The following is a 17,342-nucleotide window of genomic DNA, read 5'->3' as shown; positions in this document are numbered from 1 at the left end:
CCTGTTGTATTTAGCACCTCGGTCAAATCCCTTCAGCCATTTTGTCACTCTGGCCAATGTATCCCAAAAATACTAGTGGATGCCTGATGTGCATCTGACTCACTGATGTTTTTGATCAATGGTGGCTCAGTAAGAAGGGCTGTAGAAAATTTAAATGTACTATCTGAATTTGGGTCTCTGTTCACGAAGACAATGGCTTTTGCGTAGGCTTATTGTGACCACAGCACTGTCAATGACCAAGATACCCAGCCTCTCCAAATTATGTCAAGTGGAACCCAGAATTAAGTACTAGTTATGCGAATAAGATTGACAATCAAAACTAACACATCATATGAAAGCAAATTTATTATCACTTTTGCTGTTACAGATGTGTTGCACTGGCCATGCTGAATATGGTGTTGTAATGGCCTAAGTCGACTACCAACCTGAAACCCCTTGGTGAGTGCTTCCAGCCTGCTGTATTACCTGTGTCAAGATCCTGGCACTATGCTGCATATTTAGAAGGCAGTTTATGAGCTAAATGTTGTAGAATCAGTATGTCCACTCTCTCTCCAGTTTATCTGTACTCTTGGTGCATGCTAGCACAATAATGTATCCACAAATAATTCACAAGGGAAAAGAATTGCTTGTTGGAACACACTTCTGATGCGTCTAAATATGTTTCTAGTACATAAATAAACTTAACTGTTCTCTGGCAAAATTCAAGAGCAGAAATCAATGTTTTCAAATACAAAAATGGTTCAAATGGCTCTGAGCACTATGGGACTTAACAGCTGTAGTCATCAGTCCCCTAGAACTTAGAACTACTTAAACCTAACTAACCGAAGGACATCACACACATCCATGCCCGAGGCAGGATTCGAACCTGTGACCGTAGCAGGCGCGCGGTTCCGGACTGCGCACCTAGAACCGCGAGACCACCGCGGCCGGCTTTCAAATACAAAATCTTTTCCCTTACATCAGAGTTTTCAAATACAAAATATTTTCCCTTATATCAGAATAATTTGATTACATCATAAATAGTGGATTCTGCATAATTTTTTTAATTAATTGACACTATGTATGCTGCGTATTTACTTCGTACACAAAATATATATTACTGCATATGAAGTCTGTCTGCTGCCAGTACACTATTTCATCTGGAGAAGCTTGGAACTCAGAACCTTTAAGCTTTTGAATTATTTTTAAAACATGCAATGCTCTTACATGTCCCTAGTATATCATAAGCAGATGAATATGCACAATTTTTGCTTTACTGGTGATATGTATGTTGTGTAATTACATCAAGTACAAAACAGATATGGTGCATCTGAAACAGCAAGTCTGTTTCTTGCCAGCATAATTCTTCATTTGGAAAGACACTCAGGAAACTTAATTGTCTGAATACTTTCTACATTACTGAGTATGTATTTTCAAACCTCCTTATGTCCTTGGGAAAGTTTCACAGCCAAAAAATCAGGATTCCTGAATGTAATTGTTTCTGCCATGCTGGAATAATTTCATCACATTTTAAAGTGACGAATATGAGTAGTTTTTGTTTAACTGGCAGAATTAATCCTGTGTATTTACTTGATATTGTAGCACATGAAATACCATATCTGTTTGTTACCAGCATATTTCATCATCTGGAGAGGTGCTTCAGACTCAGAAACTTGAAGCATTTGAATACTTGCTGCAATGTGCTTCATCTGAAGGAACTGCTTGAATAATTTTTACTCCCAGTGTTTCTATTTCCTATCATTTTTTGTGATACTCAGCTTTGGACTGACACTGACAAAATTAAAAATCACTTTTTTATATTGTCTTTCTTTAATTTTTGTATTCCTTGGTTTTTTCTTTTCTTGAATAATTTATTCAGAAGTGTCAAATCATTGAAACAACCATTTTTACTTTCCAATGATTAATAATGCTTCCTTGTCTGGTAAGTCTTGAAACCTGGTACAACACATAGTGGTACATTGCAAGTTTTGCATTGGTATCTGTTTTCCTGGCACACATTCTGTTTTGTAGAAGCCACACATCAGCATATTAGTGAATTTTACTTTGAATGCTCACTCACAATATCATACAGAAAATGCCTCCTTGTAAGTTTTAGAGGTTTCTTGTCATTGGAGCACATTCCTCTGCTAGCTTTTCTCTGTTCTGTTGCATATTTTTCTACAACTTCCCTAAGCAAAGACAAGTGAAACTCCGCGAGTGCCCTGTAACCAACATGTGGAGATCATAACCATTTAAAAACTGCATCACCTGGTACGTGCTGCCTACCATGCAGCGGGCCAGGGTTCAATTCCCAGCCAAGATGAATATTTTTCTCTCCTCGTGGACTGTGTGTTGTGTTGTCCTCATCATCATTTCATCATCGCCGACATGCAAGTCACCCAATGTGGCGTCATCTGAAATAAGACTTGCAACCCGGCAGCCAAACTTCCCTGGATGGGGCATTCCGGCCATTGATGCCACATGATCATTTAAAATATTAATCCAGAACACAAAAACAGAAAAACATGTTAATCTTACTGAGTTCAGTAGCATCTAACAATCTATAATACATTGTGGTTTATTGATTTTTTCACCAATATTTCTGTCAGTCTTCTCTGTTTCAACAATTTGTATCTCGTTATATGTGGTAAACATCCACATTTCTCAAAATCACTTGATAGTAACTATTTTGTCAGTTGACTTAAACTCAGTTTCTTCTAATTTCAGATACCTCTGCAGCTATGGCATTTTGCGCCTGTTGTCACAAACCGTGCCACATGGGGCTGTTGTGTGGTTGTGAAGCCAGATGAATAGGTCTGGGATAGATTACCACTATCAACTTCAGAGTAAGTCTCTGTTTCAAATATGATCTAAATGGCCTTTTCTCAAAATTGTGGAACCCAATTTCTGTTGTTGCAAAAATATACCCAGTCTGACAGCCACGCAGTACAAATGCCTTTACTCACAATCTACTTTACATTGATGGAATAAATTGTTTCAAAAATAATCGACCTTTGAAGAACAAGAGACTTTCACTGTGTAAAGCTTCTGATGTGGACTAAATGTGCTGCAAATCATCACATGAACTTTTAAAAAAATAAAAAATAAAAAATAAAAAGAAGAAGAAGAAGAAGAAGAAGAAGAACAAAATTCCTATAAGGTGAACAACTTTGCTTCACCATTTCTTCCCCAACATTTGAGACTTTAATGTAACAAATTGGTTACACATGTATCATTTTCCATCGCTGGCCACTACTTTCTCCCATCTTTCAGGCAGTGTACGAATTCCAAGTCAAAAAAATTGTTCCTCTTTTGAAGCAATCCACGAATTGATCCAATCTGCGACTTCTTCATGAGATCGGAAGTGTTGGTCAGCCAGGCCATGCCCCGTTGATCTAAACATGTGGTAGTCAGAAGAAGCAGTGTCTGGAGAATACAGCGGGTGGGGTAGGACTTCCCATTTTAACATTTCCAAGTATGTTTTGACCTCTTTTGCAACGTGGGGTCAAGCATTGTTGTGCTGCAAACTCACTTTATTGTGCCTCTAGCTGTATTGCAGCCATTTGTCCTTTAACGGGGGACGTTGATGAAATTGACCAAAAATGTCAATTTTCGATCTATTTTTTTCTTTGTTAGTACTCATGGACAATAAGTTCCCACAGTTTTAATGTTGAAATCGCGTCCGAAGTGGCTGAAAAATTAATTAAAAGTGTGACACGGCCTCCCTGCCACACCGATGTTTTACAGCAGCACTTCAAGCTCAGAGGGATAACAACCCCTACATTCACAAGGAGAGGCTTCCAAATTGTATCCTGGATCTTGTCAAGCCCACTTACAGGTTTCTGGCCAATCCTACACTTCTCAAAAAGTGTGTTCATGGCAAAACCCAAAATCCAAATGAGTCTCTAAATTCACTCATATGGAAATGATGCCCTAAAAACTTATTTGAATCTGCTACAGTTGTCAGAATTGCAACCTACGATGGAGTTATTGTATTTAATGATGGGAATGTCGGGAGGATGAAGGTATTAGAAAGAATAGGCTTCAAGGTAGGAAATTTTACTCAAGACATCCTGAGAAAAATAGATTTACAGTGCGTCTCTGCAGCAGAAAAGTCAGTTGGAGACCTGGTAAAGGAAAGAAGACAGACAATAAGAAACCAGAAGAGATGCCTTGAAGGAAAAGATGACCTAGAGTACAAATCTGGTGCCTTAGGAAGAAGTGACATAAGGAAGAAAGTTAGGTTGAACTTTAAATTGTGTTTCCTGAAAAGTTTGTTTTCTAAAGTTTATGTACCTTTCCCTCAGATTCTATGAATACTAGAATTATGAAATTTTGTACACATATTTCTGTAAACCTAATAAATGTCTGAAGAGCAAATTTTGAAATTCTGATTGCAAGCAAAGATATGGGGTAAAGTGCTTGGAATTTTGCATGAATTTAAAGTTGTACTTGTGGAATTATAATTAAAAATTATTAAAATTCTCCTATTTGACCTATTCCAAAAACCTCATGAGAGAAGATTACAACATATAAAGAGATGAAACAGAGAAATTTTTGCAGAAATCTCTTGAATACTTTCTGAGAAAAAGGAACATACATTATTTTTTGAAAATAAAACTTCAAATTTCATTAAAAAAAAAGTTGAATATATATAATCAAATGATTTTATATGTAAATGTGTTACTTTCATGTAAAGTGTGGTACAAAATTTCATTGCCTTACCTCCAAAACTGTGGATTTAGTGCATTTTTAAAATAGTGGGTGTTTTTCATCAACTTCCCCCCTTAATGCTCTGTTCAAATGCATTAATTGCATTTGATAACGAGCACCTGTGATTGTTTTGCTTGGTTTTAACAAAAAATGGTTCAAATGGCTCTGAGCACTACGGGACTTAACTTCTGAGGTCATCAGTCCCCTAGAACTTAGAACTACTTAAACCTAACTAACCTAAGGATATCACACACATCCATCCCCGAGGCAGGTTTCGAACCTGCGACCGTAGCAGTCGCGTGGTTCCGGACTGAGGCGCCTAGAACTGCTCGGCCACCGCGGCTGGCCAGATTTGTTGTAACAACAAAAATTAGTAGACATCCACATAACATTGGAAATTCAATAAAAGTTCATGCAAATACACGTATCTTTTCATCATACTACCTTTCAAATGTAATATCCTTGAAATAATATGATCAGTGTTGGAAAAGTATAAATTAAAGAAAAAGATGAGAGGGACTTGACCCTGCGATCTACCGCTTACGGAGCGTGGCCGATGGTCGCAATGCACCTGGACATCACCGCCGCGCAGTACTTCTATTGTGATTTTCTCGAAATTGTCTAAGTATTACGTCTTACTACTTGCACATTATCTTGTCCTAATGGACTAAAAAAAGCGTGCAAAGTTTGAAGTAAATCCTTGATTCTAGCGTCGTGGCCTCCCCTGGTCTCAGCACATAATTTTGCTGAAAACTGGAGTGTTAAAAGTATATCTATAGAACAACACACAGCTTGAGGCTGTTGCCAATGGGCATCACTGTGGGGGTCCAGATGGGGGTTTGTCGGGGACGGCCAGCTCGTCCCACGCATCCCCCGATCGGACTACGACTGTGGTTGCCTGGGATACTGCCCGAATTGAGGTTGATCCCTCACCTGTGGTAGAGTGGGAGGTCGTCTCAAGGTGTGGGTGGCAGGGGGCGAAAGACATTCCGGAGGGCTGAACGGAAGGCCTCTCCAGTTTGTCTGACGAACCGGTTTCAGGCTCTGTCTCAAGCTGATACTGATCTTTGGCCTGACGTGGCTGCTTGTCCTGTTCCAGAGGTTGCCCCTCAGTCTGCAAGATCTGGGCGGTCACAGAGGGTGGGCTTACTGGTAGTTGGGAGCTCCAACGTCAGGCGCGTAATGGGGCCCCTTAGGGATATGGCAGCAAGAGAGGGGAAGAAAACCAATGTGCACTCCGTGTGCATACCAGGGGGAGTCATTCCAGATGTGGAAAGGGTCCTTCCGGATGCCATGAAGGGTACAGAGTGCACCCATCTGCAGGTGGTCGCTCATGTCGGCACCAATGATGTGTGTCGCTATAGATCGGAGGAAATCCTCTCTGGCTTCCGGCGGCTATCTGATTTGGTGAAGACTGCCAGTCTCGCTAGCGGGGTGAAATCAGAGCTCACCATCTGCAGCATCGTCGACAGGACTGACTGCGGACCTTTGGTACAGAGCCGAGTGGAGGGTCTGAATCAGAGGCTGAGACGGTTCTGCGACCGTGTGGGCTGCAGATTCCTCGACTTGCGCCATAGGGTGATGGGGTTTCGGGTTCCGCTGGATAGGTCAGGAGTCCACTACACGCAACAAGGGGCTACACGGGTAGCAGGGGTTGTGTGGCGTGGGCTGGGCAGTTTTTTAGGTTAGATGGCCTTGGGCAAGTACAGAAAGGGCAACAGCCTCAACGGGTGCGGGGCAAAGTCAGGACATGCGGGGAACAAGCAGCAATCGGTATTGTAATTGTAAACTGTCGAAGCTGCGTTGGTAAAGTACCGGAACTTCAAGCGCTGATAGAAAGCACCGAAGCTGAAATCGTTATAGGTACAGAAAGCTGGCTGAAGCCAGAGACAAATTCTGGCGAAATTTTTACAAAGGTACAGACGGTGTTTAGAAAGGATAGATTGCATGCAACCGGTGGTGGAGTGTTCGTCGCTGTTAGTAGTAGTTTATCCTGTAGTGAAGTAGAACTGGATAGTTCCTGTGAATTATTATGGGTGGAGGTTACACTCAGCAACCGAGCTAGGTTAATAGTTGGCTCCTTTTACCGACCTCCTGACTCAGCAGCATTAGTGGCAGAACAACTGAGAGAAAATTTGGAATACATTTCACATAAATTTTCTCAGCATGTTATAGTCTTAGGTGGAGATTTCAATTTACCAGATATAGACTGGGACACTCAGATGTTTAGGACGGGTGGTAGGGACAGAGCATCGAGTGACATTATACTGAGTGCACTATCCGAAAATTACCTCAAGCAATTAAACAGAGAACCGACTCGTGGAGATAACATCTTGGACCTACTGATAACAAACAGACCCGAACTTTTCGACTCTGTAATTGTAGAACAGGGAATCAGTGATCATAAGGCCGTTGCAGCATCCCTGAATATGGAAGTTGATAGGAATATAAAAAAAAGGGAGGAAGGTTTATCTGTTTAGCAAGAGTAATAGAAGGCAGATTTCAGACTACCTAACAGATCAAAACGAAAATTCCTGTTCCGACACTGACAATGTTGATTGTTTATGGAAAAGGTTCAAGGCAATCGTAAAATGCGTTTTAGACAGGTACGTGCTGAGTAAAACTGTGAGGGACGGGAAAAACCCACCGTGGTACAACAACAAAGTTAGGAAACTACTGCGAAAGCAAAGAGAGCTTCACTCCAAGTTTAAACGCAGCCAAAACCTCTCAGACAAACAGAAGCTAAACGATGTCAAAGTTAGCGTAAGGAGGGCTATGCGTGAAGTGTTCAGTGAATTCGAAAGTAAAATTCTATGTACCGACTTGACAGAAAATCCTAGGAAGTTCTGGTCTTACGTTAAATCAGTAAGTGGCTCGAAACAGCATATCCAGACACTCCGGGATGATGATGGTATTGAAACAGAGGATGACACGCGTAAAGCTGAAATACTAAACACCTTTTTCCAAAGCTGTTTCACAGAGGAAGACCGCACTGCAGTTCCTTCTCTAAATCCTCACACAAACGAAAAAATGGCTGACATCGAAATAAGTGTCCAAGGAATAGAAAAGCAACTGGAATCACTCAACAGAGGAAAGTCCACTGGACCTGACAGGATACCAATTCGATTCTACACAGAGTACGCGAAAGAACTTGCCCCCTTTCTAACAGTCGTGTACCGCAAGTCTCTAGAGGAATGGAAGGTTCCAAATGATTGGAAAAGAGCACAGGTAGTCCCAGTCTTCAAGAAGGGTCGTCGAGCAGATGCGCAAAACTATAGACCTATATCTCTGACGTCGATCTGTTGTATAATTTTAGAACATGTTTTTTGCTCGAGTATCATGTCGTTTTTGGAAACCCAGAATCTACTATGTAGGAATCAACATGGATTCCGGAAACAGCGATCGTGTGAGACCCAACTCGCTTTATTTGTTCGTGAGACCCAGAAAATATTAGATACAGGCTCCCAGGTAGATGCTATTTTTCTTGACTTCCGGAAGGCGTTCGATACATGTCCGCACTGTCGCCTGATAAACAGAGTAAGAGCCTACGGAATAACAGACCAGCTGTGTGGCTGGATTGAAGAGTTTTTAGCAAACAGAACACAGCATGTTGTTATCAATGGAGAGACGTCTACAGACGTTAAAGTAACCTCTGGCGTGCCACAGGGGAGTGTTATGGGACCATTGCTTTTCACAATATATATAAATGACCTAGTAGATAGTGTCGGAAGTTCCATGCAGCTTTTCGCGGATGATGCTGTAGTATACAGAGAAGTTGCAGCATTAGAAAATTGTAGCGAAATGCAGGAAGATCTGCAGCGGATAGGCACTTGGTGCAGGGAGTGGCAACTGACCCTTAACATAGACAAATGTAATGTATTGCGAATACATAGAAAGAAGGATCCTTTATTGTATGATTATATGATAGCGGAACAAACAATGGTAGCAGTTACTTCTGTAAAATATCTGGGAGTATGCGTACGGAACGATTTGAAGTGGAATGATCATATAAGATTAATTGTTGGTAAGGCGGGTACCAGGTTGAGATTCATTGGGAGAGTCCTTAGAAAATGTAGTCCATCAACAAAGGAGGTGGCTTACAAAACACTCGTTCGATCTATACTTGAGTATTGCTCATCAGTGTGGGATCCCTACCAGATCAGGTTGACGGAGGAGATAGAGAAGATCCAAAGAAGAGCGGCGCGTTTCGTCACAGGGTTATTTGGTAACCGTGATAGCGTTACAGAGATGTTTAACAAACTCAAGTGGCAGACTCTGCAAGAGAGGCGCTCTGCATCGCGGTGTAGCTTGCTCGCAAGGTTTCGAGAGGGTGCGTTTCTGGATGAGGTATCTAATATATTGCTTCCCCCTACTTATACTTCCCGAGGAGATCACGAATGTAAAATTAGAGAGATTAGAGTGCGCACGGAGGCTTTCAGACAGTCATTCTTCCCGCGAACCATACGCGACTGGAACAGGAAAGGGAGGTAATGACAGTGGCACGTAAAGTGCCCTCCGCCACACACCGTTGGGTGGCTTGCGGAGTATAAATGTAGATGTAGAATAACCACTTATCTTCAGCTTTTTAAGTTGAGCCATCAGAAGACAAATAGCAACAAAACAATAAAGTTCCTAAAATCCAGTATCAGTCCACCTTGAAACTCGAGAACGCACAGATTCACGAGTATTTGCCATGGTGTACTTGTAAAATCGATTTATTTTGTCTGCTATAAAACAGAACAGGTCTTCTGACAGGAATATTATAAAAAATGAGAGAATGGTTGAGTCATTAGCCAGTTGATATTTGTGCCCTGAAGCCAACTCATCAAAGCGATGCTGTGATGGCACACTCTTTTCCGAAGTGTTTTGCTATCATTTTCTGATCCTTTGGATTCTGAATATCTGCTGACCACACCTCTTATGGAAGCATCAACCAGTGTGCTGTACCAGCTGATGTACATCGCTGAGGACTGTTACTCTGAGATTCTGTTGAAGACTCGTCACTGCTATAGACATCAGACAATTGACACTTGCTTTCACTGCTAGTGAGTCACCAGGAGCTTTTTATCTATGTAACCACAGTGACGTGACATTTCTCTCACAGAAAAGATGAACGCAAAGTTAATACTGACAAAAACGCGCAACACAAAGTTGAAATCTACAGAGATGGACCGTAGCAGAAAATGTAGATGCACTCTCGAACTATGCACCTGGAATTCTGAAAATATCTAGAATAATGGTGCAGAAGTTCAGCATTGGGTGTAAACACATCTAGAGGATGCAGGTACCTTCAGCTAAGCGCACTTAAGTTCATCAAAAGCAATGAGATAACTAGTGGAACTGGATACATCAACACATCAATAGCACTTAAGGAAAACACAGAGGTTGTACTTGAACACATCCACAGCACCTAGGGAGTGGTGGAGCATGACGAATTAACTCATCCACAGTAATCACAGGTTAAGCACACACAATAGTACAGACAACCCTGTGCTCCCCACCTCAGCAGACAGTGCTCTTACATACACCCACGAAAAATGTTCTATCAAATTAGAACATGGCATAAATAAGTAAGTTCCAGAACCTTTCAAAAATAATAAATGTTAAATAACTGCAGGACAAAGGAATTGGTCTAATTAATAAGTATCACACGCTATACCACAACAGCATAGCAGAGGACACACATCACACAGGATTATACAAGGGATGTTCAATAAGTATACAACACATTTATTCTGAAAGCAGGTTGGTTTAATCAGGATTCCAATACATCATATTATTCCCCAGTCTTCTGACTACAAAACCCTATTTTTCAGCATAACCTCAATTAACTGTGAAGGGCTTATGCCACCTTTCCGGATGGGCTTGTATACCCATATGGTATCACTCTACTGGTCGACGTCAGAGCAAACGTCTTGCTGCATCAATAACCACCCCATCACCCACATGCTGAGTGCATCCTTCATTGGGTCAAACAGGTGAAAGTCAGAAGGTGTGAAATTGGGTTATAGGGTGAATGAGAAAGAACAGTACAACGAAGTGCTGTGAGCTCCTCTTGGATGCGCAGACTTGTGTGAAGCCTTGCGTTGTCATGGAGGAGGAGGAGTTAGTTTGGATTTTTGTGGTGACAAACAAGGTGAAGTCGTTTTTTAAATTTCCTGAGGATAGTACAATACACTTCAGAGTTGGTTGTTGCACCATGAGGGAGGATATCAAACAGCATAACCCCTTCAGAGTCCCAGAAGACCATTGCCATGATTTGACCAGCTGAGGGGGCGGGTTCGAACTTTTTCTTCAGGGAAGAAGTGGTGTGGCATCACTCCACGGATTGCCGTTTTGAAGTGATGAACCCACGTTTCATCGCCTGTGAAGATGTTTGAGAAAAAGTTGTCATGATAAGCCTCATAATGTGCAAGCAATTCTGCACAGGTGGTCCTTCGTTGCTCTTTATGGACTTCTATTAGATGGCAAGCAACCCAGTGGGCACACATCTTTGAGTACTCCAGCTGGTGGACAAGTGTGTCAACGCTACCAACAGACATCCTTTTGAGCAGTGAGGTGTTTGTTTGTGATTTGCTGATAACCTCAAGTGAGAGTGTTCATGCATTCCAGCACTGCCAGAGTCACATCTATGTGGGGCCGGACAACATGCGAAAGATCAAACAGGTTTGCGCAACCTTGTTGCGATGATGACAGACGCCTTGCCCTATGACTCAGTAGCTTTTGTTTACTGCCAGGTCTCCTTAGACATTCTGCAAGTGCCTATGAATATCTGTGATGCTCTGGTTTTCTGCCAAAAGAAGTTCAATAGCAGCTCTCTGATTGGAAAGCACCTCTGTTACAGACACCATTTTGAAGACTATGTGTAGTGCTAACACCAACTGAAATGTCATGAAACTACAGGGGCTGAAGTGGGAATATTCCATGATATTCCACAACAAATTCTGCATTTTTCAACCAGAATCGGCTGAGGAAAAAAAAAGTGTTGTATTACTTACTAAATGCCCCTTGTAATTGTAAGAGGCTAAAATATATCTCAAAATACAAAAACTGTTCATATAATGAGGATTCACGTATGTTTACATGATCCTGGCATCTATATTTGAGTTTTCCAAAGTTTTCCCAAATGATTACATGCAAATGTCCAGATGATTCCTACTAATGTGCCACCTTTTCCTTGGTCATTAGTAATCCACATAAAATGAAGTAAATTCCTACACTGTGGGATTCAGATTGTTGTTGTTTTGAGCATTAATTTCACTCTGACATTTAACATTCCTGGTTTTAGTATAATGTTTTGTTTTCTTTGAGGAACTTATATAACACTGCATCACAAGTACTAGTTATATGCCAAAAATTCAGTATTCACAATTGAAACATCTTCTGTTGACTTAAGTATCACTATGGACTATGAATCAAGAGCAGACACAATATGAAACTACAAACACGATCTGCATGTAATAACATGACTATGCAGACAAGCATCCAACAATACCTTGCTTCTGGTTGCAGTTAACTGCACATCCCAAAATAAGCTGCAACAAGCGCCCCAGCTCTGCAGCATCACATTTTTCTCCTGAAAATAAAACAATGTCTTGAATGTAAAAGAAACCAATGGGAGACATGGGAAAACATAGTACCCACATACACAATACACAAAATGATAACCTAACAAAAGGGGCATGTCCTTGGTACAATTTAAGACATACTAGCAGAGTACCCGGCATTGACCGGGTATGTATTTATTCCAATCTTCTATTAGTCCATCATCTCCGGCTCTCTGCTCCTCTCCACTCTCTCTGTCCATCTGATCCTCATTTATATCTTTTCTTTGCCCATCTCCTGTGGATCCTCTCTGTCCATCCCCCCCCCCCCCCAAGTCCATCCCCTTCTCTCCCTTCTCCTTCTCTTTGTCCATTTCCTCCCACTCTCTCCGTCCATCTTGTTCTCCCCCCCCCCCCTTTTTGCTGTCCATCTCCTCCTCCCTTCTCTCTCTGTGCAGCTCCTCCTCTTCACTTTTTTCTATCCATCCCCCCCCTCCTCCTCTCTCTCTCTCTCTCTCTCTCTCTCTCTCTTTCTCTTTCTCTCTCTCTCTCTCTCTCTCTCTCTCTCTCTCTCTCTCTCTCTCTCTCCGTCCATCTTCTCCTCCCCTCACCTCTCTCTGCATTATCACATACGCCCCAATAGGAGGTTGCTGGTTCTTACCCGCATAATATTTCTTTCCTGATAGTAAGTAATATGTGTACCAAGTTTGGTTGAAATTGATCCAGGAGTTTACAAGGAGCTCTTTATCGATGGTTTTGTCCACATATGCATGTCACATATATTTAATATCTTCCACACATATTTGTACACACATTTCCCTTGTACCTCTAGCAAATTTCATCTTGCAGTTTCGTTTTCATGTGGCTCAATGTTAATGATGTCATATTTCCTGAACTGTGTGGCCTACAATGATACAATTTCGCAAGTACATCAAGTGATATGTGTGGATACTGTCTGTTACAAACAGAGTTAGTTGTAAAGAAGTAATAAATTAAAACATCATGTATGATGGGGCAGTTTTTGATGCATCTCAGTGCTTATAACACCATATCTCCTGAACTATGTGTTGTACAACGATATATTTTAATTATGGCGCACTGACACCCCAACTATTAACATTTAGTTTTAGAAATTAATAGTGCTCTAGTAGTTTCAGAACTCGAGTTACAGAGTCTCCTGTAGAGTATCTATATCAATAATCATGATTTTAACCCTCCAAACAAGATTCACATAATGAACTGATAAAAAAAATCATTGCATACGAGAAACAATGATATAACAAAATATTTATTCAAAAAGGAAGTGAATATAGCATGAATAAAAGTAATGGGTAATAAAAACAGTCTATTAGCTAAGATAAAATACTTTAACAAGAATATGGTTGAAAAGGTTGATAATGTTACATTAAAACATGTAAAAAGAATCAAATCATTCATTTATAGACATATGCATGTATGCACATGCCCATGTAAGCATGTCCACATATGCACATGACAGAAAAATCACATCCACATTCATGATCTCTCTCTCTCTCTCTCTCTCTCTCTCTCTCTCTCTCTCTCTCTCTCACACACACACACACACACACACACACACACAGACACACACTCATCTCAAATGGTTCAAATGGCTCTGAGCACTATGGGACTAAACATCTGAGGTCATCAGTCCTCTAGAACTTAGAACTACTTAAAACTAACTAACCTAAGGACATCATACACAGCCATGTCTGAGGCAGGATTCGAACCTGCGACCGTAGTGGTTGCGCGGTTCCACACTGAAGCGCCTCAAACCGCTCGGCCACACTGGCCGGCACACTCATCTCAAAAAATGAACAATTCAACACATAAGTTAAAATACAAAGGGAAAAAAGATTTAGTATAGTGTGAAATAGAGAATGTACCAAACACATGTCACTCACTATTCATTTTAGTAAAAACTGACGAGACATCTACTCTACAACTGACAGAAATCATGGGATAAGTTCAAACAATCGCTCTCAAAATACACATCAAACTCAGCTCATCATCAGCTTAGTGTGTTGGTCTGCAGTTATTTTACGGTTGCTCTCTTATCAAACAATAACAGTTTGGTAGGCTCAGTGGTAAAGTGTCAGACTATAAATCCGAAGGTCTTGAGTTCGATCTCCAGTCAATATTAGGATTTTTATCTCTCACTTATCATGTCTTTCACTTCTGGCAATGTTAGTTGATGTGAAAAATGCCTACTGCACAGTGGTTTGGAATCCACGTTAAATTGTAGATCCCTTCTGACATGAAATGAAATGGCTGTATCGCGTTGATGGCCCGGAGTCCCCAACTAGTGAAGTTCGGCCGTCAAGTTGCGAGTCTTTTCAGTTGACGCCACAATGGGTGACTTGTGTGTTGATGATGATGATGATTATGGACACAATACATAGGCCCCGAGTGGAGAAAATCTGCAACCCAGCTGGGAATCAAACCCAGACCCACTGCGTGGCAGTCAGACATGCTGACCACTCAGCCATGGGGTCAGACAGATACATCTATAAGTAGCTGGGTATGTCAGTACAAAGGTTCCTGAGGTAGGCAATGGCATACCACCCTCAATAGGACCATGCCTAGTATAGCAATGTGGTGTTCAAAACAATCTTCAGATCGATGACTGCTTTACTTAGTGACTTAAAACCCACATACACTGATGGGAGGGGGAGGGGAGGGAGGGAGGGGGGGGACAAACAATCGCAACACCAAGGAGGAGTTATTTGATGTAAACAGAAGTTTGTAGGCATGTTTCTGCATCTGAGAGATGATATCTACTCTAATTTCACACCAGTGACATGAGGTGGCACTAGTAGCAACACTAAGAGGATGCAATCAGGTTTTCTTTAAATACACACTGTAATGGTTATGGGTGTTAGTTATCTTTGAGATTGGGTGTGGTGAGTTGATATTAGTCAAGAATGCCTTTAAGGTGACAAAGACACCATTATCAACACCTCACTGAGTCTGAACGAGGTCATGTAATATATCTATGAGAGGCTAGATTTTTTCTTTTGCAGTAATGCAGAAAGACTTGTCAGGAATCCTATCAATGTACTTGACTGCTGGCAGCGGTAGTCACGAGAATGTACGCTTGCAAGAAGACTGCTCTCTGGACAGCCACATGGTACTACTGAGACGGTCCATTATAGTTATCTGGGCTGTTATGCTGTGGTCAGCTGATGAATTCAGTGTCAATTCCCAACGTTTCGTCCCCGTCTGTGGACGACATCTTCAAGGGGGTCTGTAGCTCGATGGAAGGTCCAACACACCCACTGGCTTGCTACTGACTGCCGCTAAATTCCATGTCCATGCACTCCCGAGCTGAGGCATGACGTCGCGTGTTTTGAAAACATCTGTGCAATTGGCGACTGTCCGCTGCCATCGATAGTCGTTGCCATCACCCAGTAGTGGATGGGCGGTACACATCTTCTTCAACACCGGCATCCATATACCGCTTAATTTCACGCCCTGCTCATTTCGATTGAAATTATTAGGGTGTTTGGCGATTTTGATTACCTCCCTGTAGAGCCTTTTGTAATATCTGCTTGTGGCTGCTAGTACTTGCATCTCCTCGAAATGAATATGGTGGTTACCTGGCTGGAAAGCATGCTCCACAACAGCTGATCGTTCCGTTTCTCCTCTTCTACAATTGCCCTTGTGCTCTTCCAAACGTTTTGAAACAGTTCTTTTAGTGGTACCCACATAAACATCTGCGTGGGATCATATACACTCCCAGCTTTTTCCAATGGTTTGCGAGCGTCCTTGGCAGGCTTAAGGCATTCCTGTATCTTCCTGGTGGGATTGTAAATTATGGTAATATTCCGCTTCATCAAGATCCTCCCTATTCTTTCCACTGCATTTTTAACAAACGGCAGGAAAACCTTAGATTTTGCAGTAGCCTTTACGTCACTATGATTTCTGCGTGGCTGTCGCAATGTACGTTTTATTTGGGCATAAGAATATCCATTCTTCATTAGTGCATTGTGGAGATGTTCCATCTCAGTGTCGAGCAACTCAGGTTCGCAAATATTTCTAGCTCTGTCCGCTAACGTCTTGATAACACCCCCCCCCCCCCCCCCCCCCTTCTGTTGGTGGTGGTGGTGGTTCGAATTCTGGTGCAAATAACAGTCCATGTGCCTGGGTTTGCGGTATATTGAGTGGCCCAAACCACCATTTTCGTTTCTAAAAACAAGCACATCGAGGAAATGTAATTTGCCATCTACCTCCTCCTCCATTGTAAACTGAATTCTCAAATTTATACTATTCACATGTTCGTGGAACTGGCTTAGTTCCTCCCTGCCATGTCTCCACAGCACAAATGTGTTGTCCATGTATCGGAACCATACATTTGGTTTTTTGTTGGCAGTACCTATTGCCTGTTCTTCGAATTTCTCCATAAAAAAGTTTGCGATTACGGGATTTAGGGGGCTTCCCATAGACACGCCATCCATTTGTTCATAAAACTGTTCATTCAACTTGAAGTATGTAGTCATCAAACAACACTTAAACAGTTCTGAAATATCGGCAGGAAAAATTCAATCCAGCTGTTCCAATACATCATTAAGTGGAACCGTGGTAAACAGCGATACCACATCAAAGCTGACCAATATGTCCTCCGGCTGGACCAATATGCCATTCAATCTGCTGATGAAATGTGTCAAATTCTTTATATAAGAGCCCGAATGGCACACATGTGGTTTTAACAGCGAAGTCAGAAACTTGGCTAACAAGTAGGTGGGCAAACCAATGGCACTTAGTATCGGCCTTAACAGCACATTTTCTTTATGAATTTTGGGCAATCCATAAAGCGAATTCGTTATCTGACGATGAGACATCTGTGCTTGCCAAGGGAGGAAATTTTGCTGTTGGTCCGCGTTTTGGGCCCACGGAAGAAATTATAGCCAGTGTAGAAGCAGGAATTCGCAGTGTGGGTTCTGTAACAGTTGAAGAAATCCGTATAGAAACAGTGAGAATATTAGCCAATGCAAAACCGCCAAAGAGTAATATAACTGTGGGTGAGAGAAGAGCTTTAAACCTCCTGAATGACAACGATACTATTTTGATTCTCCCAGCTGACAAAGG

General features: G+C 41.7%; 1 protein-coding gene across 2 annotated transcripts in view; it reads right to left on the bottom strand.

Moving 5' to 3' along the window:
- The window catches only part of LOC124555702 (protein Hook homolog 3-like), a 185,081-nt gene that overhangs the window by 79,615 nt on the left and 88,124 nt on the right, over nucleotides 1-17,342 (bottom strand). For both annotated transcript variants that reach the window (XM_047129705.1, XM_047129706.1), the window contains exon 5: nucleotides 12,188-12,268. In XM_047129705.1, the coding sequence (XP_046985661.1) occupies nucleotides 12,188-12,268 (81 nt within the window). The remainder of the gene's footprint in view (nucleotides 1-12,187; nucleotides 12,269-17,342) is intronic.

The sequence above is a fragment of the Schistocerca americana genome, chromosome X (assembly GCF_021461395.2).
Source record: "Schistocerca americana isolate TAMUIC-IGC-003095 chromosome X, iqSchAmer2.1, whole genome shotgun sequence".
NCBI lineage: Eukaryota > Metazoa > Arthropoda > Insecta > Orthoptera > Acrididae > Schistocerca > Schistocerca americana.
The sequence above is the reverse complement of the archived record's forward strand: the minus strand, read 5'-3'. Positions and strand labels throughout refer to the sequence as shown.